Source organism: Mustela nivalis, assembly GCF_964662115.1.
Source record: "Mustela nivalis genome assembly, chromosome: 9".
In the NCBI taxonomy this organism is placed as follows: domain Eukaryota; kingdom Metazoa; phylum Chordata; class Mammalia; order Carnivora; family Mustelidae; genus Mustela; species Mustela nivalis.
Window position 1 is genome coordinate 13454038 of NC_139028.1, and position 25495 is coordinate 13479532.

General features: G+C 40.3%; 1 protein-coding gene across 1 annotated transcript in view; it reads left to right on the top strand.

Annotated features, from left to right (window-relative positions):
* The first annotated feature begins 475 nt into the window (after nucleotides 1-475).
* DDX10 (DEAD-box helicase 10) overlaps nucleotides 476-25495 on the top strand; it is a 270830-nt gene continuing 245810 nt past the window's right edge. The window contains exons 1-7 of the mRNA XM_082683226.1: nucleotides 476-846; nucleotides 8854-8914; nucleotides 9877-10007; nucleotides 11296-11454; nucleotides 18622-18742; nucleotides 19352-19541; nucleotides 23844-23970. Coding sequence (XP_082539352.1) covers nucleotides 661-846; nucleotides 8854-8914; nucleotides 9877-10007; nucleotides 11296-11454; nucleotides 18622-18742; nucleotides 19352-19541; nucleotides 23844-23970 — 975 coding nt within the window. The 5' untranslated portion in view covers nucleotides 476-660. The remainder of the gene's footprint in view (nucleotides 847-8853; nucleotides 8915-9876; nucleotides 10008-11295; nucleotides 11455-18621; nucleotides 18743-19351; nucleotides 19542-23843; nucleotides 23971-25495) is intronic.

A 25495-nucleotide genomic window follows, 5' to 3' on the forward strand; every position in this document is an offset into this window, starting at 1 on the left:
TCTGAGGGGTCGGATAAAAGGGAAAACCTAGACGGACATTAGAATACAGAATATTCATTTTTTATTACCAGGGTGGTATCCTGACTCAGATTGAAATCGGAGATTATTAAATAGCTGTTAGAACTTTGGGCAAGGTTTTCAGTTTACTGGGTTGAAAAACGCAAAATGGGGATCACAATTATAATTCACAGAGAGCGCACATCTCTGTGAGTGAGTGAGAGTGTGTGCATGTGTGTTCGTGCGTGGGGCGCACGCTTTGACAAGGCAAACCCAGGGTGCCCGTCTATTAACAGCGCTGAAGTAGTGTGACGTCACCATAGTAACAGGAACCTGTGCGCCTGCGTCCATTTAAAGAGCCGGCGTGCTTTGGAATCCCTTCCTTAGCCCGCCCTCTTCCTCGGATCGCTCCGCCTCCCTTTCCCGGCGGCTGGCCCACTACGCCCTGCGGAATCCAAGTCACCAATCAGCGTCCACTTAGCCCTTGCAGTCAATGGCGCGTGCCCCGGTTTCAAAAGCTCGGGGGCGGGCTCCGGATTCCGCGCACGCGCGGTCTCCTCTCTCTCCCCACGCTGGTTCCGTGTCTCCTCAGAGCGGTCTCGCCGCTTGGCCTGAGGTGTCTTGTGTCTGGGGGCGGTCTGGACTGTCTCCGCCGCTGCCGCGATGGGCAAAACTGCCGAGTCTCAGGGGTCGGGAGGCCGGCCCGACCCGGTGCGGAGTTTTAACCGTTGGAAGAAGAAACACAGCCATAAGCAGAGCCAAAAGAAGCAGCTGAGGAAGAAGCTGAAGAAGCCCGAGTGGCAGGTGGAACGCGAGGCTATCAGCCGCCTCATGCAGAACTACGAGAAGGTGAGGCCGGCGCTGGGGCGGGGGCGCCGGCCAGCGGCGGGGCCCCGAGGCCCGGCGGCGATGGGAGCTCTGTCACGCGGGCCGGGGCGGGGGTGCAGACCCGCAGTCCATCGGGCGGGAGACGGGGCTGGGGTGACAGGGGCTGGTGGGGGTCCCGCCGAGGCCCCACAGGCGGTCCGCCAGGCGCCGCGGACAAGGCCTCGGGGCCATCCCAGCTCGCCATCCTGCTCCTCGTGAAGTGAAGGAGATGCAGCGGCGCTTGAGGGCGGCGAGAGCCCGCAGTAGTACTGACGACGGTAGCGGGAACCGCACCGGTGTTTTCAGCCGCTGACCGGGCGCTTTCCATTAGTCGTGGGACTCGAACTGTGCTATGGGTCAGATTCCCATTTTACAGGCGAGAACACGGAGGCTCCGAGAAGACGAGGCACTTGTTTTCAGCTCCCCTCTTAGTAGGTGGTGTGGAGTTGAAGCCTAGACCCGCGACTTTCCAAGTCCAGAGCCTTCGCTTCTGACCCTGGTGCCGGGTCCGCAGGCTCGACGCCATCTCCTGCCTTCCCGTGCTTATCTCGTTTTCTCTCCTCGGTTCCCGTCCCCGAACCGGAGTTGACCCAGGACAGCGGGCCTCCTGGTGCGTCTCTGCCACCTGCCATCCTGCACGGTGGTGGTGGATGTTCTCAGACGAGTGGCCCCGTAGTTACCTTTTTAACCTCTGGCCCTGCCCCCGGCCCTCAGTCTCCTTGGCAGGGTCCCTACCCCTTCTCCCCTTCTCCTCCACCCCCACCTGCCCCGTCGGTTTGCCTTCACCCACCTCACTCAGCCTGTCAGTGATTGCCCCCTTCTGGTGCGCACTATAATCAGGGATTTAATATAGGGGACATTTCTGGAATTATAGTCATCAAGTGTCCTGCTGGTATAGTTTTCCTTTAAACGGCTCTTAGGTCAACAGTAAGATTAGGTAGAGAACCTTTATTTTTGTTTGGGCTTTTGAGTTAAGATAAATGATAATTTGATCCTGGCTTTTGATCATCAGACGAGTGACTTTGGGCAGGTTATTTATTCTGTCTGCTTCCCTTTTCTTGTCTTTAGAAGGCATCATAATAATATCTATTTTATAAGTTGTTGGGAGGAGTTAGTAAGAAGCATGTTAGGCATTCTGTACAATGCCGTAAACATATAAATATATTAGCTGTTACGTTATTTCTATTGCTGTATGCACAGCCTCTTAAAAAACCATTGTAAAGTACGATTAGATTGCATTTGAGAGTCTTCTTTAGCTGGAGTTGCTGAAGGAATATAGTCTCAGCTTCTCTTTCTTTTGTGTAATTGCGATGCTTATTCCTGTGGACTGGTGACTCCTTTTTTGTATTCTACCCTCAGCCTTTCTGAGTTCATATTCTTTTTTTCTGACTGCGCCGGATGTCTTTGCCTGCCAGGATACCTTAAATACACAGGTCCCAAAGTGAGCTCATTAGCTTTGATTTCTAAATTCACAGTCCTTTGTGTGAGTTCTCTCTTGCCACTGTAAAAAATTGCCGCAAACTCCATGGTTTAAAAGAAGAGAAATTTGTTCTTTCATAGTTCTGGAAGGCAGAAGTCTGAAGTCCATTTCCCTGGGCTGGAATCAGCGTGTCATCAAGGCCATATTCCATCTGGACATTCTCAGGGAAAATCCATTTCTTGCTACTTCCGGCTTCTGGTGGTTGCTTTCCCTTGGCTTGTGGCTGCATCACTCCCATCTCTGCCTCCGTGGCCACATTGCCTGTGGTTCTGTGTCAAATTTATTTCTGCCCTTTTAAAATAAGGATACTTCTGTTCGCATTTAGGGCCCACCCAGAATATTGAGGATAATTTCCCGTCTCAAAATTTTTGATAATGACCTGGACAAAAATCACTTTTGTCGTTTAAGATAATATGCACAGTGCTGGAGGTAAGCATGTAGAGATATTTGGGGCTGTTACTTAGCCCACCACATGCTAGCCCCATTGTCTAAGCAGACTGCTGAGCTAGAAACCTAGGAGTAATCCTAATCCTAGAGACTTCCCTCTCAGCACTCTTACATCCAGTCAGTTGCACTGATAATGTCCTCTGCCTCTTAACATTTTTTAAATGTTACTCCACCCACCCCCCCAACCCCATGCCTTAGTTCAGGCCCCATCATCTCTTGCGTGGATTACTACAGTAACTATTGCTTGTAATAGGGATTAGCAGGCTTTTTCTGTAAAGGATCAGATAATAAATGGTTTCAGCTTTGCAGTTCAGGAGGGTGGAACTACTCAACTCTGCCGTTGTAACACAAAAGCTGCTATGGAAATACTTAAACAGATGGTATACTTGTGTTCCAGCAAAATTTCAGTTAGGAAAACTGGTGGCTGGATTTGGCCCTTAGGCCTTATCCCCCCAATCTATCTTCTGTATTGCTGGCAGAGTGATTCTTTCCAAGATGAAAATCCAGTCATCTTATTCCTGATCAAAACCCTCCCTTGGCTCAGTTACTTTCAGGAAAATGGTCAAATACTTTCATGTGTCAACACGTCCTCCTCCAGTGGAACAGTAATTTATTTGTGGTCAGGCAGACTTGGTTTATCTCACCCAGTTTGGGTTTTGAGTAGCCAAGCTCCTTAATATCCCTGAGTCTCACTTTGTTTGGGTCAGCAGAGGTTAGTAACTACCCAGAGTAGTGAAAGGCTCAAAGAGGTAATACATGAAAACCAAGTGGTGTGCATAAGCATACACACGAGAACAACTTGTAGTTTCATGAAGTGGCTGTGCTCCCTGATGCCTCTGCTTTTTCTTTTCTTTTCAAGATTATTCAAAGATTTTACTTATTTATTCGAGAGAGAGAGCGAGAGTGAGCATGAGCAGAGGAAGAGGAAGAAACAGGCTCCTGGCTAAGTGAGGAGCCCAACACGGGGCTCGATCTCAGGACCCTAATTAGGATCATAACCTGACCTAAAGTCCAATGCTTACCTGACTGAGCCACCCAGTCATCCCGCTCCCTGATGCTTCTTGTCCTGGTAGTTGATGTTTCTACCATTTGCAGTGAGCACCCCCATTCTTGCACTCTAGGAACACCTCCCAGTCCTTCAAGATTTAAACTTCTCTTCCTGACCTTCCCAGGTGGGGTTAAGGCTGCTGTGTGTCTGTAGCATTTTGTATACACTTTTATTGCAGAATTATCACTAGGCTGTGATGATTGGCTTCTTTGTTTAGCTTTTGCCTTAACTTTCCTGCTAGACCATGAACCCCTACAGGTCAGAAACCTTTAATACCCTCACCTTTGTGCTTCCCAGTCATTGGTTGCACAGTGCTTGTCCTGAAGTAGGTGCTTAGTGTTCGGGTGTTGTTTGGTGCATGAGGACCTTTTCCAGATGGCTTTCTTCTGGTTGGTAAAATAGGTCTATTCTTTTTGGTCTTTTGTTTGAATTATAATTACTAAGACTTACAAAGCTTTTTACGTGTTGACTTGCCATATCCTTAAAATAGATGACACTATGAGATGGTTTCCATTGTCCAGGTGAGAAGCTTTAAGGAAAAGCAAGATTAAATAATTTCTGCAAGCTTGAACACCTAGTAGTGAAAAAGTTCCAACTCAGATGGTCTAGGTCTGATGCCAGAGAGCCAGATCACTACACTTTATGGCATTGCACCTCATGAATGTTTAAATTCTCAGCTTTTCACTAAACTGAAGGAAGCTTTTCCAGTATTGTTGTGTTTTATTTATTTATTTTTAATCTTAGAAATATTTTCCTAAGATTCTGTCAAGAAAGAAATACACTGTGAAATCAAACGCCAGGGCTAGCAATTCTCGAATACAATCGTAGCAGATTTGTTATTGTCTAGGGAACTAAGGTGCAGACCCTCACTGCAGGGTTCCTCAGATGATAGCGTCTGTGCATTGAACTATTATTACAGCATGTTTATAATACAGGGGTGGTGTTCAGTAGCCTTACTGGTGAAACACTGAACAGTTTGATTCAGAAACATCTTGAACAGTTTGACGAAGTACTTGTTGAGGTCTAGGTAAAAATAGATGGGAAAAAATATATGTCTGTGTCCCTACAGAGATGGGGGTTGATACATTTTGATAAATGTTAGAATCCTAGATACTTACAGTGCTGCGGAATTTGAGGGTGGTGTAATTAGTGGGAAAGAGGTTGGGTTATTCTGTACCTGCCCTTTCTGGCTAGGCGAATGAGAAAGATGTGTTTCCTCTGGGCATGCTGCCCTTTCTCCTTGTGGTTGCAGGCTCAGGCCTGGCTTGTGGAGTGTGAGCTGGATCACACTCCAGTGTGAAAAATCCAGTGTGAGCTGGATTTTAGCCCCCATATGTCTTTGTGCAAGAAAGCGTGCAACAGTTTGTGGTAGCCATGAGTAGAGCTTGTTTTTGAATCATGGGTTCTCCAGATAGAAAAGATTGGCTAGAACATTGTATATGAAGGGAGCAACACAGGGATATACAAAAAGATGTGAAAATATGTGGTGTTCTTTGAGGGGGACATACTCCATGGAGTGTGGTATGTGTTCCTGAACTGGCTTCAGATGAGGTTGCAGAAGAGGGCCAGAGGTGGATTGTCAGCAGTTTGTAGGAGTTAGAAGATGCCTGCATCCTCACCCTGAACCTGTGAATAAGTCACATGGCAAAGGGTAATTGAAGTTGCTGATCAGCAGACCTTAACAGAGGGGGTCTGGATTATCCAAGTGGGCCCAGAGTGATGACCCAAGGGCCCTGGAATGTGTGGGGATGCTGTGAGGTGAGGAAGATGGGAAGATTGTTGCTGTCTGGTTTTGAAGATGGAAGAGGGATCCAATCCAAGGAAGTGGGCAGACTGTGGAGGCTGGAAAAAGCAAGGAACTGGATTTTCTCTAGTCACCAGGAAGAGTTTTAACTGAGTGAGGACCCATTTAGGACTTCCAACTTTCAGAGTTGTGAGGTAATAAATTTATGTTGGTTTAAGCCACTGTCAGTGGTCATTTGTTTCAGCCCCTGTGGGAGATTCATATAGAGGCCATGTTTGGAGACTTAATCTGGAAGCAGTGGGGAGTGTCTAGGAGCAGTTGGAGAACACAGCCAAGCTGTAAAGGCTGTGAAGACTGTGGCCAGGTCGAAGACTGGTGCCGTAGTCTAGGTCTTAGGTCTTCTGAGAGGTAGATACCAAGTTGGGATGAAGTGAATTGGAGATTTATTGGTCGGGGGGGATGTCTGTGGAAGTGAAGGAGAAGGAACAGAAATAGGGAAAGGATGGAGGACTGAAGGAGGAGCCAGTAGGAAGAGTCTCAGGCTGCAGCACAGTCAAAGCAGGCTTCTGCTGGTGGGGTATCCTGGAACCAGAGTCTCTGGTCTCTGGTCCTGCAGACCGGGGTCTGTGGTCGTACTGCTGCAGTGAGCAGCCTTCCGGGCAGCCGGGGAGCATGGTGCTGTCAGGGAGCGTGGTGCTGTCAGTGGTGCCTCCGTAGGATCAGGCACTGCTTATCTGCCCACAGGCTTCCCTGCAGCCCAAGATCTGGGTGCTTTGTTTCTAAGGCCACCGTGTAGAGTGTGTGTGTTGGGGGTTTCAATGGAGAGTGGGGGATTGGAGCTTACTGAGAAATGCTGAGCTCTTTGTTTCAGTTCAGCAACTGTTGTCACTGTTGCTGAGTGACTCCATCTCTGCACCTGGATTCATTTAGACTTTCTATGATAGTAATCAGCTAGTGCTATATGGGAACCCTGTGCTGTAATCCAAGTTTTACCCCATTAATCAGAATTTGGTGTGGTTTGAAGTAGACTGCTTTTCTTGTCGTGACTGCAGGAGGTGGAGCATTGTAGGACATTCTTTTTTCTTCACCAGCTTTGAGGATATGAAAGCATTATTCACTTTTGTGAGAAAAGAGAGTTGTGAGAAGAGAGTTGGAAGAAGTACAGGGGGGTGGTCAGTGGTATTCACCCTGTTCTCCCCTCCACCCCCTCCAGCTCTCCCACCAGTGATGGGAAGTGATGAACAAGTCCTGTCATTGAAACATCTGTTCTCTGATTTTAGAAGAGTGATACAGATTGTAGAGGGCATGTGAACATTGGAAGACAGGAGTGACTTTTTTTTTTTTTTTAAGATTTATTTATTTATTTGACAGAGATTTGACATGCAGGCAGAGAGAGAGAGAGAGGGGAAACAGGCTCCCTGCTGAGCAGAGAGCCTGATGCAGGGCTCCTTCCCAGGACCCTGAGATCATGACCTGAGCTGAAGGCAGAGGCTTAACCCACTGAGCCACCCAGGCCTGGCCCCAGGAGTGAAAGGGCTGAAAGGAAGATACAGTGTTATTTTGTTTGTAGGAACCATAGCTGACTTCTGTGAGTTCTAAATATTCCTTGGAATGTAATTGTCCCTCTGGAACAGGGTTGGCATCCTTTTTCTGGAACAGGCCAGATAGTCAGTATTAAGCTTTGTCGGCCACGTGCCTTCTCTGTCATAACCACATAGACACTATGTAAATGAGTGGTTGTAGCTATGCTCCGGGAAAACTGTTTGCAAGAACAGGCAGCAGATTGGATTGGGCCATGGTTTGCTGACTCCTGTTGTAGTTCATCAATGGAGTAAAAATTTCCTTCTGTTTCTTAGACTTCTTTCTAAAAAATATGTTGTAATGGTCAACAGAGTGCTGGTACAATTCCATTCTTCCAGATTTTCCATTAGGAGGTCAGAAGACTAGAGAGAGATGTGCAGTATTTCCTACTTTGCCTGTGCTGTGTCTCTGATGGAGACTCACCAGTCTGTCACTCATCTAGCTCCTCCTGTATGACTTCTCTTCTTTGTGAAAACAGCTTTTCATCTGATCACATTACAAGTGCATGGGTGGACTGCCTCTAATTTTGTTGTTGTATTTGGAAGATTTATCTTCTAATTAAGGTTCCCAGGTGGGACAGGACAGGATAACAAACTTTTCTCTTTCTAATGTGAGTACGCTGATTATTCCTTTTCACTCTTCTTTAGAATGATTTGTAGGGATTAAGGCAATGTTTTAATATTCGTGTTTTCAGCATGTGAGGACAGAGATAACCCCATCTGGGCTACCTTAAGGATCTTGGGAAAGATGATATGTAGACTGTAAAATGAAATAAAAGTTGTCATCCCTTTACTGCCTGCAGCGTAATTTAAATAAATGAACCTTACAAATGCAACTTTTCTCTTTTGTGAATCATGAATAATTTGGCAGCATATTCCCAGATCTGAATAGGAGTTCCTGTTTTCAGCATCTGTAATAAAGTATTTCCCCTGAGTAGCTGAAATGAAATTCAGAAAATTGGGTTTATGCTAATGAAGAACATCAGTAATGAACATTTAGATAATGTAAAGTTAAAGGGCAAAATGTTACTTATTGTGGCTTCAGAGTGTGACTGAGACATTTCTTGTGGTTATTGTTAATGCTCCCTCCTTCACTGTACCCCCAAATGAAGAGTTGTCACGTTGGATTTGGCATGCCACTGATTGATGGTTAAAACTTGAAAAGATTTGTGCTAACAAGATACATTTCTCCAATTAACTTCAATCTGTTCTACGAAGTGTGTAAATAGAAGTATTGTCATTGTGCTGTGTGGCTTAGAGTCATTTTGCCCCTTATTTCTTAATATTCTTTGAAGGATGAACTGAAGGTAGAGTTTCTTCCTAAAATTGATGGGTGGTGATTTACTGTGTTCTCAGAGGTGAAGGAGGTTGTTGTTGTTGTTGTTGTTGGTGGTGGTGGTGGTGTGTGTGTGTTTTGAGTGAATGAGATGGTGTCTTTTTTTTTTTTTTTAACCAATTTTAATTGTTACAAGCTTGTATTTTTGATTCACAACAACTCGCTTACGGCATATTCCATTCTAGAAGGAAGGGTGGTTTTTAATTAGAAGTGATGGTTGAATTCAATCCTGTAGTACTAAGGACTAGCCAGGCAGCACAATGTAGAACTAAAAATGCCCTTGTTGTAAAATAGATGAATTATATGGTACATTTTTTTGTCTTAATTGACACGGTCTCCTTTTTCTTTTTTTAGATAAATGTAAATGAAATTACAAGATTTTCAGATTTCCCCTTGTCCAAGAAAACATTGAAAGGTAGGTGTATGGTGATTTTGGGACATTTTGGGTTTCTTGATGTTTTTTATAAATGGCAAAAGGTTTAGAGCATTTAATGTGAAAGATATTATTTTGGCAAATAATCTTGATATCTTGAACCTTTAACACCAAGAAACAATATTAATTCATTCACGTTTTACTGATTTTTTATTCTCATGCTTTTTGGAGTATTTTTTTTTTAAGTTTTTATGTATTTATTTGACAGAAAGATAGAGAACATAAGTAGGCAGAGAGGCAGGCAGAGGGAGAGAGAGAAGCAGGCTGTGCGCTGAGCAGGGAGCCCGACATGGGGCTTGATCCCAGGGCGCTGGGGGGTCATAACCTGAGCCGAAGGCAGATGCCTAACCCACTGTGCCACCCAGGCACCCCTCTTTCTGGACTAGTTAAAGAACAGTAGTGAAAAAACAAGATGCCGGGCCTCTCAGTAATTAAAATAAAATCTATTATGTTAGTTAAAATGAACAAAATAAAAGTGACATCTTTTATATTAGCCTGTTAGGACCATCAGAACAAAATATCAGACTGGGAGGTAGGGGTTGCTTAAATGACAGAAATGAATTTTCTCACAGTTCTGGAGGCTACAAGTCCAAAGATGGAGATGCTGGCAGGGTTAGTTTCCTCTGAGAGCCATCCTGGAAGGGTCTGTTCCAGGACTCTCTCCTTGGCTTATGGATGACCACCCTCTTGCTGTGTCTTACATGGTTGTCCCACTGTGCAGTCGTACCGCTGGTATCTCTTTTTGTGTCCAACTTTCCCCTTCTTATAAGGACACCAGTGACTTCAGATCAGGGCTCATTTGAACTAAATCACCACTTCACAGGCCCTGTTTCTGAGTATTGGTGTTAGGGCTTCAACACCAATTTGAGGGGGCATAGTTTACCCATACTCTCATTTTATAGGGATTTTCTCAAGTGTCACTTTCCTCCGCTTCACCTTGGCAGGTTTGCAAGAAGCCCAGTATCGTTTGGTAACTGAGATACAGAAACAGACCATTGGCTTGGCTTTGCAAGGTAAAGATGTTCTTGGAGCTGCCAAGACAGGATCTGGCAAGACTTTGGCTTTCCTTGTTCCAGTAAGTAATTTTTTTTATATTGGTTCAGGTCCTCTGTTACATGCTTTTAAAACATTCTGTGCCTAGGTAGAAATCATTATCTGGAGAGTTGTTTCCTGTTGGATTTCTTTAGCTAGAATGTGAACTCTATCAGAAAGGGCCGCAGCTGTCCTGTTGTCCACTGTATTCCCTCCATCCTAACACAGTGCCTGGCACATGGCAGCCACTCAGTAACTTTTTGAATGAGTGAATTACTGTGCCTTGACAAGCCTTTACTTCCTGAAGGTTGTGTGTCTTCCAGGGTGGCAGGTGAGCATGGTTCTGCACTGTTGTACGGCCACTGGGGCAGGCTGGAGAGGCTGTTTATGTGCTCATGCTTGCAGACCTGCCAGTTGCATGTTATACTTGCTACTCATTTAGGATAAAGCTGAAATATGCTCTCTACTAGGAGATTGGGTGATTCATTGAGAATTTTCCAGGTCATTGATAGCTGTCGTTTTGAGCAGTAAAACAATAGAGCCTCTTAGGAATTTACTTATATCTCAGTTAAGCACTTGGTCTCATAGTTTATTTATTTATTTATTTTTTATTTTTATTAAAAGATTTTATTTATTTATTTGACAGAGAGAGATCACAAGTAGGCAGAGGCAGGCAGAGAGAGAGGAAGAAGCAGGCTCTCTGCTGAGCAGAAAGCCCGATGCGGGACTCGATCCCAGGACCCTGAGATCATGACCTGAGCCGAAGGCAGTGGCTCAACCCACTGAGCCACCCAGGCACCCTTGGTCTCATAATTTAATTCCTACAAAATAATTGGCTTAGGAAAATCACATTTGAGTTTTTGTTCCAAGTATTGCAAAACCATTTTTCCCTTAAATCCAATTTTTCATAGTGGTGTTTCTTTACAACTAGAAAATTCAGTCACTGCATAATTACAATAACTACACAGATGAAAGTTTAATGTGGTTTCTGTTCAGAAAATGGTGACAGATATTTTTCTAAAACCTGTTTTAATAGTTTGAGGGCTGCATGTCCCTCTCACTGATGGCCAGTCTCCTGCTGGCAGGGCTGTGGTGGCAGCTGACCTGCTGTGAGGTTTATGTTCCCTTCCTTCTATGATTTGAGGGATCTGGTGGCTGGAAGAAAAAGAAAAAACAAAGCAAAGAATTTCTTTCTGATGGGATGACACTTGTGACTGATATGTCTTCTGCTTGGAAGGTGCCTTTGATTTGGAGGAGCAGGGTCAGTTTGGAATCAAAATGCTGCCTCCTGAAGGGACTTACTAAACACAAATTTGCTGTCTTTTTTTGAGGTGCTGGAAGCCTTATATCGTCTCCAGTGGACGTCAACGGATGGGCTGGGGGTTCTGATTATATCACCTACGAGAGAACTGGCCTATCAGACCTTTGAGGTTCTCCGGAAAGTAGGAAAGAATCATGACTTTTCCGCTGGTCTCATCATTGGTGGAAAGGTTTGTTCTTTTGTCTTGTCCTTCTTTTTTCTATAACTTATATTGGAGCAGTGTGGCAGTTGACAGGAAAGAGGTGGAGATTTTATTTAAACCAGTAGGCTGCATTGTGGTGGGGTCACTATCTTCTAGAGTTCTGCTTATCAATTTTGAAGGTCCAGAAAGTCTGTTTTTGTGAGGGTATCTGAATTGATCAGGTTCTCTGAGATTAATATACCTTAAACAGCCTGTAAATCTATATGTGAATTTACTTGGGAAAGGTACCATCTGAGTATTTGGATTAGTTCCTTTAAAGAAAATATGTAATAGTTTGAATAATTTTGAACTTTGCTGGGTCAGCAGCAGCAGAAAGGAAAACAGTGTTTAAAATTTTTTTTAATCTTTATTTTTTAGGTTGAAGTATAGTTAGCATAATTACATTAGTTTCAGGTGTACAACATACTGATTCAATAAGTCTATATGTTCTGGTATGCTCATGGCAAGTGCTACCATCTAACACCATACAACACCATTACAGTACCATTGACTGTATTCCCTGTGCTGTGCCTTTCATCCCTGTGACTTAGTTATTCCATACCTGGAAGCTTGTATCTTCTACTCCGTTTCACCCATTTTGCCTTTCCCTCTCTGCTCTGGCAATCATCAGTTAGTTTTCTGTATTTATGGGTCTAGTTCTGCTTGTTTTTTTTTTTTTTTTTTTTTTTTTTTTTTTTTTTTTTTTTAGATTCCATATGTAAGTGAAATTATATGGTATTTGTCTTCTTCTGACTTATTTCACTTAAGCATAATATTCCCTGGGTCTGCCCATGTTGTTGCAGGTGGCAAGATCTCATTCTTTTTTTATGGCTGAGTAATTTTCATTTTTATATATATATATATACCACATCTTTTTTATCCATTCACCTGTTGATGGACACTTGGGCTACTTCCATATCTAGGCTATTATACATAATGCTACAGTGAACATAGGGCTGTACATGCCTCTTCGAATTAGTTTATTTTCTTTGGATAAATATCCAGAACAGGAATTGTTGGATTGTATGGTAGTTCTATTTTTAATTTCTTTGAGGAACCTCCATACTGGTTTCCACAGTGGTTGCGTCAGTTCTCATTACCCCCAACAGTGCACAGAGGTTCCCTTTTCACTATATCCTCATCAATGCTTACTTCTTTTTGATGTTAGCCAATCTGGCAGGTGTTTGGTGATACCTCATGGTGGTTTTGATTTGGATTTCTCTGATGATTCGTGACCTGGAGCATCTTTTCATATGCCCGTTTCCCTTTGGGAAACTGTATATCTTTGGGAACTATAGGTCTTGGGGAAAATACCCAAGTCCTAAGCCCACTTTTTAATTGGGTTGTTTGTTTTTTTGGTGTTGAGTTTGTAGAAGTTCTTTATATATATATAATATGTATATGACATATAATTATTTATAAATAGAATATTATAGGGTATTATATATCTCATATATATGTAGGATAGTAACCCTTTATCAGATATGTTATTTGCAGATACCTTTTTCCATTTAGTAGGTTGCCTTTTCGTTTTCTTGTTGGTTTCCTTTGTTGTACGAAAACTTTTTACTTTGATGAAGTCCTAATAGTTTATTTTTGCTTTTGTTTCCCTTGCCTAAGGAGACATATCAAGAGAAATGTTGCTAAGGCCAAGAGATCACTGCTTATGTTTTCTTCTAAGAGTGCTTTCAGGTCTTATGTTGGAATCTTTAATCCATTTCTAGTTTTTGTATATTGTAAAAGATAGTGGCCCATTTTGACTTTTTTTTTGCATATATCTGTCCAGTTTTCTTAACACCATCAATAGAAGAGACAGTCTTTTCTCCCTTGTATGTTCTTTTTTCTTTTGTCACAGATTACATGTGTAATTTAATTTAATACATGTGTGGGTTTATTTCTGGGCTCTGTATTCTATTACATTGATCTCTGTGTCCATTTTGTGCCAGTACCATATTGTTTTGGTTATGATAGCTTGTAATACAGTTTGAAATCTGGGATTGTGGTACCTCTAGCTTTGTTCTTTCTCAAGATTGCATTGGCTCTTTGGGGTCTTTGTGGTTTCATGCAAATTTTAGAATTGTTTGTTTGATTTCTGTGAAAATGCCATTGTTATTTCAGTGGGGATTGCACTGAATCTGTAGCTTGCTTTGGGTAGTATGGACATTTGAACAACGTTTTTGCTATCTATGAGCTCTAGATATGTTTCCATTTGTGTAGTATTCAGTTTCTTTCATGAGTGTCTTAAAGTTTTCAGAGTATGGGTATTTTTTTTTCATCTCTTTAGTTATTAATTTTTAGGTATTTTATTATTTTTTGGTGCAATTGTAAATGGGACTGTTTTCTTAATTTCTTTCTAAATGCTTATTATTAGTATATGGAAACACAAATGATTTCTATATGTTAATTTTATATCTGTGACTTTACTGAATTCCTGTATTCTCATACTTTTTTGGTTAAGTCTATATATATATATAGTATATATATAGTCTATATATATATACTATATATATATATAGTATCCTGTATCAAAAGATAGTGACAGTTTTACTTCTTCCTTTTCTTTCTTTTTTTAAAGATTTTATTTATTTATTTGTCAGAGACAGAGGGAGAGAGAGCGAGTGAGCACAGGCAGACAGAGAGACAGGCAGAGGCAGAGGGAGAAGCAGGCTCCCTGCGGAGCAAGGAGCCGGATGTGGGACTCTATCCCAGAATCCCGGGATCATGACCTGAGCCGAAGGCAGCTGCTTAACCAACTGAGCCACCCAGTCGTCCCTACTTCTTCCTTTTCAATTGGGTGCCTTTTAGTTCTTTTTCTTGCCTAATTGCTCTGGCTAGGAAAAGCTTTTAGGTTTTTACCGTTGAGTATGATGTTAGTTTTGAGTTTGTCTTATGTGGCCTTTATTATATTGAGTTATGTTCCTTCCATATCCACTTCGTTGAGAATTTTTATCATTAGTAGATGTTGAATTTGGTCATATACTTTTTCTGCATCTGTTGAGCTCTTATGTTTTTAATCCTTTGTATTGTTAATACTGTGTATCATGTTGATTTGCAGATGTTGAGCTGTTCTTGCATTTGTGGAATAAATCCCACTTGATCGTGGTGTATAATTCTTATATTGTTGGATCTGGTTTGCTAATAAATTTTTTATCATTTTTTTCCCCATCACAATAAGTATACTCTTTAATCTCTATTCCCTATTTCCCCATCTCTCCACCTACCTTCCCTCCTAATCATCAGTTCTCTGTAGCTAAGAGTCTGTTTCTTGGTTTGCTGCTCTTTCTTTCTCTTGTTTTCCTATGCTCATTTGTTTCATTTCTTAAATTCCACATGTGAGTGATACCATAAAGTATTTTCCTTTCTTTGATTTAGTTAGCTTAACATGGTATACTCTAGCTCCATCCATGTCATTGCAAAAGGCAAGATTTCATTTTTTTTTTTAAATGGCTGAGTGATATTCCATTGTGTATATATATACCACCTCTTCTCTATACATTCATCCGTTGGATACTTGGACTTTCCATAATTTAGCTTTTGTAGATAAGGCTGCTATTCAGGGTGCGTGTATCCTTTTGAATGAGTATTTTGTATTCTTTGGGTAAATACCTAGTAGTGAGATTGCTGGGTCCTAGGATAGTTCTATTTTTAAATTTTTTTTTTAAAGATTTGATTTATTTATTTGACAGACAGAGATCACAAGTAGGCAGAGAGGCAGGCAGAGAGAAAGAGGGGGAAGCAGGCTCCCTGGTGAGCAGAGAGCCCGATGTGGGGCTCAGTCCCAGGACCCTGGGATCATGACCCAAGCTGAAAGCAGAGGCTTTAACCCACTGAGCCACCCAGGTGCCCCTAACTTTTTTTGTTTTCTGAAGGACTCTTTAGACAAAGGTGTCTAGTATTTTTTTTTTTTTAAGATTTTATTTATTTATATATTTGAGAGAGAGAGAGAGTGCGAGTGCCTGCACAAGCTGGAGGAGAGGGATGAGGAGGAAGAGAGACAGGCAGGCAGACTGTGCTGAGCACAGAGCCCTACGTGGGGCTCAATCTCATGACCCTGAGATCATGACCTGAGCTTAAATCGAGTCTAACACTTAACCAGCTGTGCCACCTGGGTGCCCCTATTTTTAACTTTTTGAGGAATCTTGATATTGTTTTCCAGTGGCTGTACCAGCTTGCATTCCAACCAGTAGTGTGAAAATGTTCATCTTTCTCCACATCCTTGTCAGCACCTATTTTTTCTTGTGTTGTTGATTTTAGGTGTTCTGACCGGTGTGAGACCATATCTCATTGTGGTTTTGATTTGCATTTCCCTGATGATGAGTAATGTTGAGGATCTTTTCATGTGTCTGTTGCCCATCCATACGGCTTCTTTGGGAAAATGAGAGCCTTCTTTAATTGGATTATTTGTGTATTGAGTTATATCAATTCTTTATATATTTTGGATATTAATGCTTATCAGATATGTCATTTGCAAATATCTTCTCCCATTATATAGATTGTCTCAGTTTTGCCGACTTGTTAACTTTGCTATGCAGAAACTTTTTATTTTGACATAGTCCCAGTAGTGTATTTTTGCTTTTATTTCCCTTACCTCAGACATACTTAGAAAAATGTTCCTATGGGTGACATCAGAGATTATGTCTATGTTCTTTTCAAGAATTTTCAGGGTTTCAGTTCTTAACATTTAAGTCTCTAATCCATTTTATTTTTGTGTAACAAAGTGCTCTAGTTTAATTCTTTTGCATGTGGCTCTCCAGTTTTCCCAATATTCTTGGAGAGGCTAACTTTTTCTCATTGGATAGCCTTTTCTACTTTGTCGAATATTAGTTGACCATATAGTTGTGGGTAGACTTCTGTGTATTATTCCTTTGACCTTTGTGTTTGTTTTTATGCCGGTATTAGATACTGTTTTAATCACTACCGCTTTGTAGTGTAACTTGAAATCTGGAATTGTGATACCTCCAGTTTTGTTTTTGTTTTTTTAAGATTGCTTTGGCTATTCAAGGTCTTCTGTGGTTCCATACAGATTTTAGTATTATTTGTTCTAGTTCTATGAAAAAAGCTATTGGTATTTTGATAGGAATTGTATTAAGTATGAGTTTGCTAATATTTTGTTGAGGATTTTTGCATCTCTGTTTATCAGAGATTGTGGTTAATAGTTTTCTTTCTTCTTTCTTTCTTTCTTTCTTTCTTTCTTTTTTTTTTTTTTTTTTCCTGTGGTGTTATTGTCTGATTTTGGTATGTGCATAATGCTTGTCCTGTGAAATTAGTTTGGGAGTGCACCTTCCTCTTCAATTTTTGAGATAAATTTGAGGAAGACAGGTATTAACTCTTCTTCAAATGTTAGAATTCACCTGTGAAGCTGCCCAGTCCTGGACTTGTTGTTTGGGAGTGTTAAAAGTATTGATTTGATTTCATTACTTGTAATCAGACTTTTCAGATTGTCTCTTTGTGATTCAGTCTTGGAAGGTTGTGTGTTTCTAGGAACTTATTGTTATCTAGATTTTTCAGCTTGCTGTAATGTAATTCTAGTTGTCACTTTAATTCTTTTTATTTCTGTGGTGTTGGCTATCACTTCATTTATGCATTTTTTTCGGAGATTTCCTTTTTTTTTCCCTGATGAGTATGGTTAGCAGTTTGTCAGTTTTTAAAAAGTCTTTTCACAGAACCAGCTTTCATTTTATTGATATTTTCTATTGTTTGTTTTTTTAAAAGATTTTATTTCAGAGAGAGGATGAGTGAGGGGAGGGACAGAGGGAAAAGGACAAGCAGACTCCCTGCTGGGCAGGGAGCCTGATGTGGGACTGGATCCCAGGACTTGGGACTTGATCCCAGGACCCTGAGATAGTGATCTGAACTGAAGGCAGACGCTTAACCTACTGAACCACTCAGGCACTCCTTCTATTGTCTTTTGAGACTCTCTTTCATTTATTTCCACTTTGATCTTTATGTCTTTCCTTCTGATAACTTTGGGCTTTATCTGTTCTTTTTTGGTTCCTGTTGGTGTAAAGTTAAATTGTTTATTTTGGCGTTTTTCTTGTTTTTTGAGTTAGGCCTGTATCATAGTGATACAGGCCTTCAATTTGAGACTGATGTCAGTCTTCAATTTGAAGACTGATTTTGTGGCCTAACACGTGTTCTCTCTTGGAGAATGGTCTATTTATACTTGAAAAGTTGTGTATTCTGAATTTTTTAGATGAAATGTTTTGTACATACCTGTTAAGTTCATGTGTTCTCATGTATTGTTTAAGTCTAATATTTCCTCATTGATTTTCTGTCCCGATAATCTACCATTGATGTTAGGTGGGGTATTAAAGTCTCCTACTATTAGGGTATCGCTGTCAGTTTCTCCCTTTAGTCTGTTAATGTTTTTTGTGTTTACATGCTTCTGTGTTTGGTGCATAAATATAATTCACTTATTTTGGATTGATCCCTTTATCATTATGTAATGCCCTTTTTTGTTTTTTTTTGTTACAGTCATTGTTTTAAAGTCAGTTTTGTCTGATCCTCTAGCTTTCTGGAGTAGAAGATGGTTTTGAGGAATGTTGATTTTAGCTCATGGTGGAACCTGCTACGCAACTTCTGGTCTTCCTGCTAGTATACTTTGTGTCCTTGTTTGTGCTACAGTCTCTTCTAGACTATGAGGATAATACTTGAGTTCTTTGCTACTCCTTGCAAAGAAGGAGTAGCATCATAAGCCCTCACATACTCATGTATCTGTCATGCATCTTTAACAACTAACTTTCTGTGGTTCTTGTTTCAAGGAGCCAAATTCTAGAACATAGAGAGCGCATGGTGTCAGAGCCTCCCTAGGGCCTCTGGGTTCTGACTTAAATAATGGCAGTGATTCCAGTGTCAGTTCTGGCAGATGTAAAGGGAAGTGAAGACTTGGAGCATTTATAGGAAATTTTTCTTGGCCTCAGGATCCTGGCTGTAATTAAGGATCTTCATGCACTCTGAGCTCTTTAGGCTTTCACTTAGGACTTCTATTTGCCCCGAAATTTGGATGTGCTGCAGAAATACAAGGGGGAATCATATTTCTTTGTAGGGTATCTACATTGCTATGATGAAATGACACATGCACATGGCTCTTACAGTTTTGATACACAGGCTGCTCAGTGATGTGTCTGTGTAATCAAAAGAAACAACTGTTTTCAGGATCTGAAACATGAAGCTGAGAGGATCAATAACATAAATATACTTGTTTGCACTCCGGGTCGGCTTCTTCAACATATGGATGAAACAATATGTTTTCATGCTACCAATCTCCAAATGTTAGGTGAGTCTAATGAATTTCTGATGAAACAATCTGAGATTTAGGAGAGAAACCTCATAAATTTTAATGATAGAAATTTTTAATCTTAATATTTATTTAATAAAACATCTGAGAAATAACCTGAAACAATTTTTTGGCATAGGGATTCTGAACCCAGAGAATATAGCTAGACTTTTTTTTTTTTTATTTTTAAACAAAATGATCAGAAGAATATAAGTAGTTGTATATGAAATTAGACACTTCAGTATTTGACATTGCTAAGAATTGATCTTTTAAGCTATATCCACTTCTGGTGATATTACCAAATGTGGTTTTTTAAAAAAAAGTCTATTTTGTAATAATTCTAGGTTTACAATTGCACCCATAGTATAGGGAGTTCCTTTATACCCCTCCCCCAGTTTCCTCTGGTGCAACACCATACACAACTGTGATACTTTTGTCAGAATGAAGATTGACGTTGGTCCATTACATAAATTCCAGACTTTTTTGGATTTCACCAGTTTTTCCACTAATGCCCTTTTTTTCTCTTCTAGAATCCAGTCCAGGTACTAGTTTACATTTAGCCTAATGTATATTTTAAATGTAGTTCACTTTGAATTTTCTCTTTTTCAGTTCTTGATGAAGCAGATAGAATCTTGGATATGGGCTTTGCTGATACCATGAATGCTATTATTGAAAACCTTCCCAAGAAACGTCAGACTTTACTCTTTTCAGCTACACAAACCAAATCTGTAAAGGACCTTGCACGCTTGAGTTTGAAAAACCCTGAGTACGTCTGGGTTCATGAAAAAGCGAAATACAGGTATGAACTATATAAAACCATATTTGATTTAATCAAAAATCAGTGTTCTTGTGCCAGTACCATGCTGTCTTGGTGATCACAGTTTTGTAGTAAAGCTTGAAATCAGGCAACTGTTGAGTGAAATAAGTCAAGCAGAGAGAGTCAATTATATGCTTTTACTTACTTCTGGATCATAAGGAATAACACGGAAGGCATTGGGGGAAGGAGAGGAGAAGTGAGTTGGGGGAAATTGGAGGGGGAGACAAACCATTAGAGACTCTGGACTCTGAGAAACAAACTGAGGGTTTTGGAGGGGAGGAGGGTGGGGGATTGGGTGAGCCTGGTGGTAGGTATTAAGGAGGGCATGTATTGCATGGAGCACTGGGTATGGTGCATAATCAATGAATCTTGGAACAGTGAAAAAAAAAATAAAATTAAAAAAATCAATGTTCTTTTTAGTATACAAATTTGACATTTTAAATTAATATTACTTTTTAGGAAATAAGACATCATGTTATGTGTTGTGACATATGGGAAGCGTAGTAAAATATATTAGTTAAAATTATTTAGGTATTTGATGCCCCTTTAAATGTGGGAATACTATGGTGCAGTCATTTTCAAAATGTGGTCTGGGAAACTTTTAAGATATTAACATCTCTTTCCATAAGATATTAACAGGTATTTATTAATAACTACACCTGCATAAAATGAGGGGCAGTGGGGTTGTGTGGCTATGTGGGAAATGGGTTGGGGGAAATGGATTTTAAAACGTATTTTGATACAAGTGGAAGTTTGTGTATGTATATTTGGTATGAATCATTGTAGATTGTGGATATGCTTGACTTGCAGAAATATTTTCTGGTGAATGTAGGTAGGATCTATTGAAGATCTCAATTCAACCTACCATTATCTCTATCTTAACTTGTATTTCTTCCTATGAAGTGTTAGTCTAGAAGGAAATAGTTTGGGGAAAAGGGTGGCTTATCCTCTTGGAAGGTTTTTAAATGCTGAGAATGTGGGCCTTGAAGCCCACATTAACTTTGTTCAGCTAATATATGTCTAGGATTAAAGAAAGTCCTAGAAGAGGCCAGACTCCATGCTTCTAGGTGATCTTAATGGATGAAAACTTGAGTGCTGGTATCTTTGGTTATCAAGAACTCAGGAATGGCATAGCAGGAGATTCTTGAGGTAGTTTCCTCCTTAGCTTACTGTGGAGGAAACAGTGGTCCTTGTTTATAAAGTTGTATTGGGACAGCTATTGACATTCTTGGTACAATTAATAGTCTGAAGATTGTCCAGGTCTTTAGATTATCTTCTTTGATCTTTCTGCTGTTTGTTTTCTCACTATTTTCAAGACCCTTTAGTGTTTTTACCAGACATAAATTTTTCAGTCATTAGGTGGTTGCTAAAACTGCATCATTTAAGGTAACTAACTGTACGTAGTATCACTGTTGCTAATTTCTGTAGATGACACTAGAAAAAACTGAATACAAATACTGTCTATTTAAAAAATTATTTTTAAAAATGATTTTATTTGAGAGAGAGAGAAAGAGACTGCACATGAATGGGGAGAGAGGCGTGGAGGGAGGGACACTGTGGTGAGTGTGAAGCGCCAAGCAGGACTTGATCTCATGACCCTGAGATCATGACCTGAGCTGAAACTAAGAATTGGACACTTAACCGACTGAGCCACCTAGGCGATGATTATTGAAATGCAGTTCTATCACTTACAATGGGGCTTTTAGAAACCATGTCTTCATTGACATAATTGACAACTGTGGGGTATATGGTAATAACTGTAGCATTCTTTAATTTCCTGTTCATCAGAGTGCTACAAAAAAGCACATATTGTTGTGAATTTTGTCTCATTATTGAAGTTTTTTTTCCTCAGCCATTAATTTGGTTAATGCACCATGGGAAAATCATAGTCAAGAATATTTTTAAGACATTATAGAGTATCTGCTCTCAAATCATGTAGGACCAGAAAAGTAATTTAAAAGTTAGATCTTTTTTCTTTCTTTCTTTTTTTTTTTTTAAATGTTATTTATTTGTCAGAGAGAGAGAGAGAGAGAGCATGCAAGTGAGCGCACAAGCGGGGGAGTGGCAGGCAGAGGGAGAGGGAGAAGCAGGCTTCTTACAGAGTAAGGGAAACCCTATATGGGACTTGATTCCAGGACTCTGGGATCATGACCTAAGCCAAAGGCATGGCTTAACCAATATGAGCCCCCCAAGTGCCCCTAAAAGTTAAAGCTTTCTGAAGTTGTATGTTTTCTTAAGTGTATGTTTTGTGTATTTTGTGTATTTTTCTAAGTATACTGGTATTTTTTTTTTTAATATTGCTATTGTAGTGAAATGGTGCTTCTAATGAATTTTTTTTTCTTTTGGAGAAAAGATTTTATTTGGATCATTGTAATTTGCTGTGTTTTACAATGAATATAAGTTGAATTCTGTGGTGAATTATGAACCATTTCAAATTTGAGATGGATATGCTGAGCTTATGTTATTAGGTGCATAGAAATTCAGTATTACATTTCCTGTTAGCATCATTAATCATTATGAAGTGTTGCTCTTTATCTCTACTTTTTGCTTTGAAGTCTAGTTTGATATTAGTCTCCCTATAGCAACTTTCTCTTGGTTCATGTTTGCATGGTGAGTCCTCTGTTCATTTACTCTTTACATTATATATGCCCTTATATTTTAGATTTGACTTAGTAAGCAACGTATGGTTCTCTTATCAGGTATGATAATCGCTTTGCAACTGGAGGATTTAGTTCATTTATCTATAACTTATATTATTTGAATTTCTACCCCCTTCCATTGTGCCTTTATTGTGAAATATTTTAATTTCAAACATTTTAAACTCCGTAAGCTGTTATTACTTTTTGAAACATCAGTATTTATTTATATTTATCCAAATAGTTATTCTTTATGATATTTTTATGTCTTGTGCACAAAAGAATTTCCTTTTTAGTTCAGGTTTACTGGTGTAAAAATTCTGTTTTGACTCTTCTGAGAACCTTTTTATTCTTTATTTTGGAGGGATATCTTGACAGATTTTTTTCTTCAAAGATACCTTTTTATTGTTCTAACTTCTATTATTGAAAGCTGACCGTTTTCTTGTTCCTTTGAAGATACTGTGTATTGTTTACGATTTTCTTATCTTTGATTCTCAGCGAAACTATGAGTGATTATTTATTTATTTGGTGGCAGGTAGATGTTGTAAGGACAGATGACCTTGATCTGGGCTATCCAGGCTTTTATTTTTATTTTTTATTTTTAAAGATTTTATTCATATATTTGATACAGAGAGAGAGTACAAGCAGGGGAACAAGAGAGAGTACAGGCTGAGGGAGAAGCAGGGAGCCTGATGCAGGACCCGATCCCAGCACCCTGGGATTATAACCCGAGCCGAAGGCAGCCGCTTAAGTGCCTGAGCCACCCAGGCACCCTAGCCTGGCTTTTAGAGTCTGGGGCTGTTCTGTTTCTTTTCTGTGTTTGTTCTGCCTTGAGACCCGGCTGGGTTATTGCCCTTCCGGGGGTTTTAGCTGAAAGGTGTGGGTTAGCAGAGCTGTTCCATCTGGGCAGGCTTGAACTTCATAGTCCTGAGACTGCCAGGATCTCTGCTCAGCTCTGAGCTTCTCAGTTGATGCTTTTTGTTTATTTTCACTCATTTTGCTGTGTGTGTGTATGTGTGTTTAGAAGTTGTCACACTTCTCATGGGAAAATTGTATGAAGAAATTAAGATTCAGTGTTTTGTTGGCTACTTCTCTCTAGGATCTGGACCGTCATATTTAGGCCTAAGGTTGCTCTCCTGTGTTTTCCAGATAGCAGATGCTTTTAGGGAAAAGTGGAAATTAATATGGAGCTTGCCTCAGGGTATGTCTGTTGTCTTTTTCAGTACTTAAAGTCCTAGCTGCCTTGGTTGCTCTCTGTTGCTTTCTGTTTTTTTTTTGTTGTTTTGTATTTAATCCAGGCTTTATAGTTAGTGCTATAGGCCACCAGAGTATTAATCTGATACAAACAACAGCTTTATAGCAGGAATGATAGCTTTTTAATCTTAAAGTTTTAGCAGCCAGTGATGATTATTGCTTAGATCCATTATTTTATTAGGATATGCAAAACTGTGATAATCTGATTCTATTTCTAATTTCTAAAATGTTCTCTTTCACAGTATATGTATGTGTATGAGAAATTTGTTGGAAAGACATGCTGTTGTGTGTGTGTGCGTGTGTGTGTATACCCCCCCCCCCCACCGGGGTCTGGATTTCAAAGGTAACCAATATGGTATATTTTTAATGTTTTTCCTCCTCTTATTTCCATAAGCACCCCTGCCACTTTGGAACAGAACTACATAGTTTGTGAGCTGCAGCAAAAAATAAGTGTGTTGTATTCCTTCTTGAGAAGCCACCTGAAGAAGAAAAGTATTGTATTTTTCTCCAGTTGTAAAGAGGTACTGAATGATTAAGAAATTCATGTTGAATCATCCTTTTTAAAATAGCCAATTTCCGTTAGATAAATAGCAGTTTCTTCTGTTCTAATAACTACAGTGCTAGAGTCAGTGAGGAGTGTGATAAATAGTGTGAATACTGGTAGAACAAAGCATTGAATGTCTGGACTAACCACAGTTCTTTATAATCCGACACCTCCCTCCATGAATACTGAACAGAGTATGCCGTTTATTTCCATGCTTTGATGTCCTTGATCATGCTGATCTCTGGAATGCCCTCCTGCATTCCTTTACACTAATGTGTTGAATGTCCTGTAAGGCTAAGCTCAAATGTTACATCTGGAGGTCCTTCTGTGATACTCCCGATCCCCTTGTTATAATCAGCGATTTCCCTCTGTCCTTCCATAGGGTATATGTCTTAAATTTAGCTAACACATTTGTTTAACACTAGTCATGTGCTTGAATAAAGCATCCAGTGATAAATAAGAAAGTCTCTTCACTTAAAGAGAAGGGACCTTGAGTGATTTTTATGTCCCTTACCTCTCTATATTTCAGATTACCTGAGCATACATAGTTGTTGGCATATAGTAGGTAGATTCTAGACTTACAGCTTTTTAAGTACTTAGCGAGGTAAATATTCCAGTAAATTTCCATCCAGCTTTTGGGAAAGATCAGTAATGGTTTGTCTGTTGTACTCTGTCCTTTTCTGTCTTTACTCTTTTTAGGAAACCTCTTCATTTCCATGGCTTTGAATGCCATCTGTGTTCTAACACCTGCCACATCAACATCTCAAGCCCTGACCACTCTCCTGAGCCCCAGATTTGTGTATCCACTTAAATACTAGAGATTTCCAGTTGAGTATCTTGAGGGTATCTCAAGTTTAAAATAAGAAAAGCAATTTAAGATTTCATATTCTGAAGATCTACTCCCTCCCATTTCTTCCCCATCTCAAATGACTGAATCCTTAATTGTTGCCTGTCTTCGTCTCATTGCCAATATAGTGGTAACTCGCATTAGCTCTACCACCTCTCACCGCACCTCATGCTATTGCTAAATCTAAGCCGTGCTTAACTTTCTCTTACTCATGGCTGGTCTCTTCATTCCCACAGTCTCTTTCCTATAGTTATCGCACATTCTAACCAGAGTGATCTTGGAAAATTGTCCACCTCAGTAAACTTTTTCAAGAGCAGGAGTTTAAGGACAGTTTTCATTCAGGAGATGCAAACTGTAGAAAGTTTTCATGCTCTCAATTGACCTTTCCTAGGTTTGCATATGCATTTTTGAGCTTGGTTTGCCTGAGAGTGCATCTGTCATCTGCAGGTTAACCTTTCCCCTCCTCCCTTTGCATGATAGCCCTTTTATAACTGCAAAAGAAGGGCATGAGTGCATCCATCTGTCATCTTCCTGGTGCATTGTCTCAGGACCTGAGAACCTTCCTGGCACCAGGAGCATTGCTGTTGAGAAAGCGAATGGCTCTAAGGACGAGGTAACAGGTTTTTTGTGGTTCAGTTGGCTTACCATTCTTTAC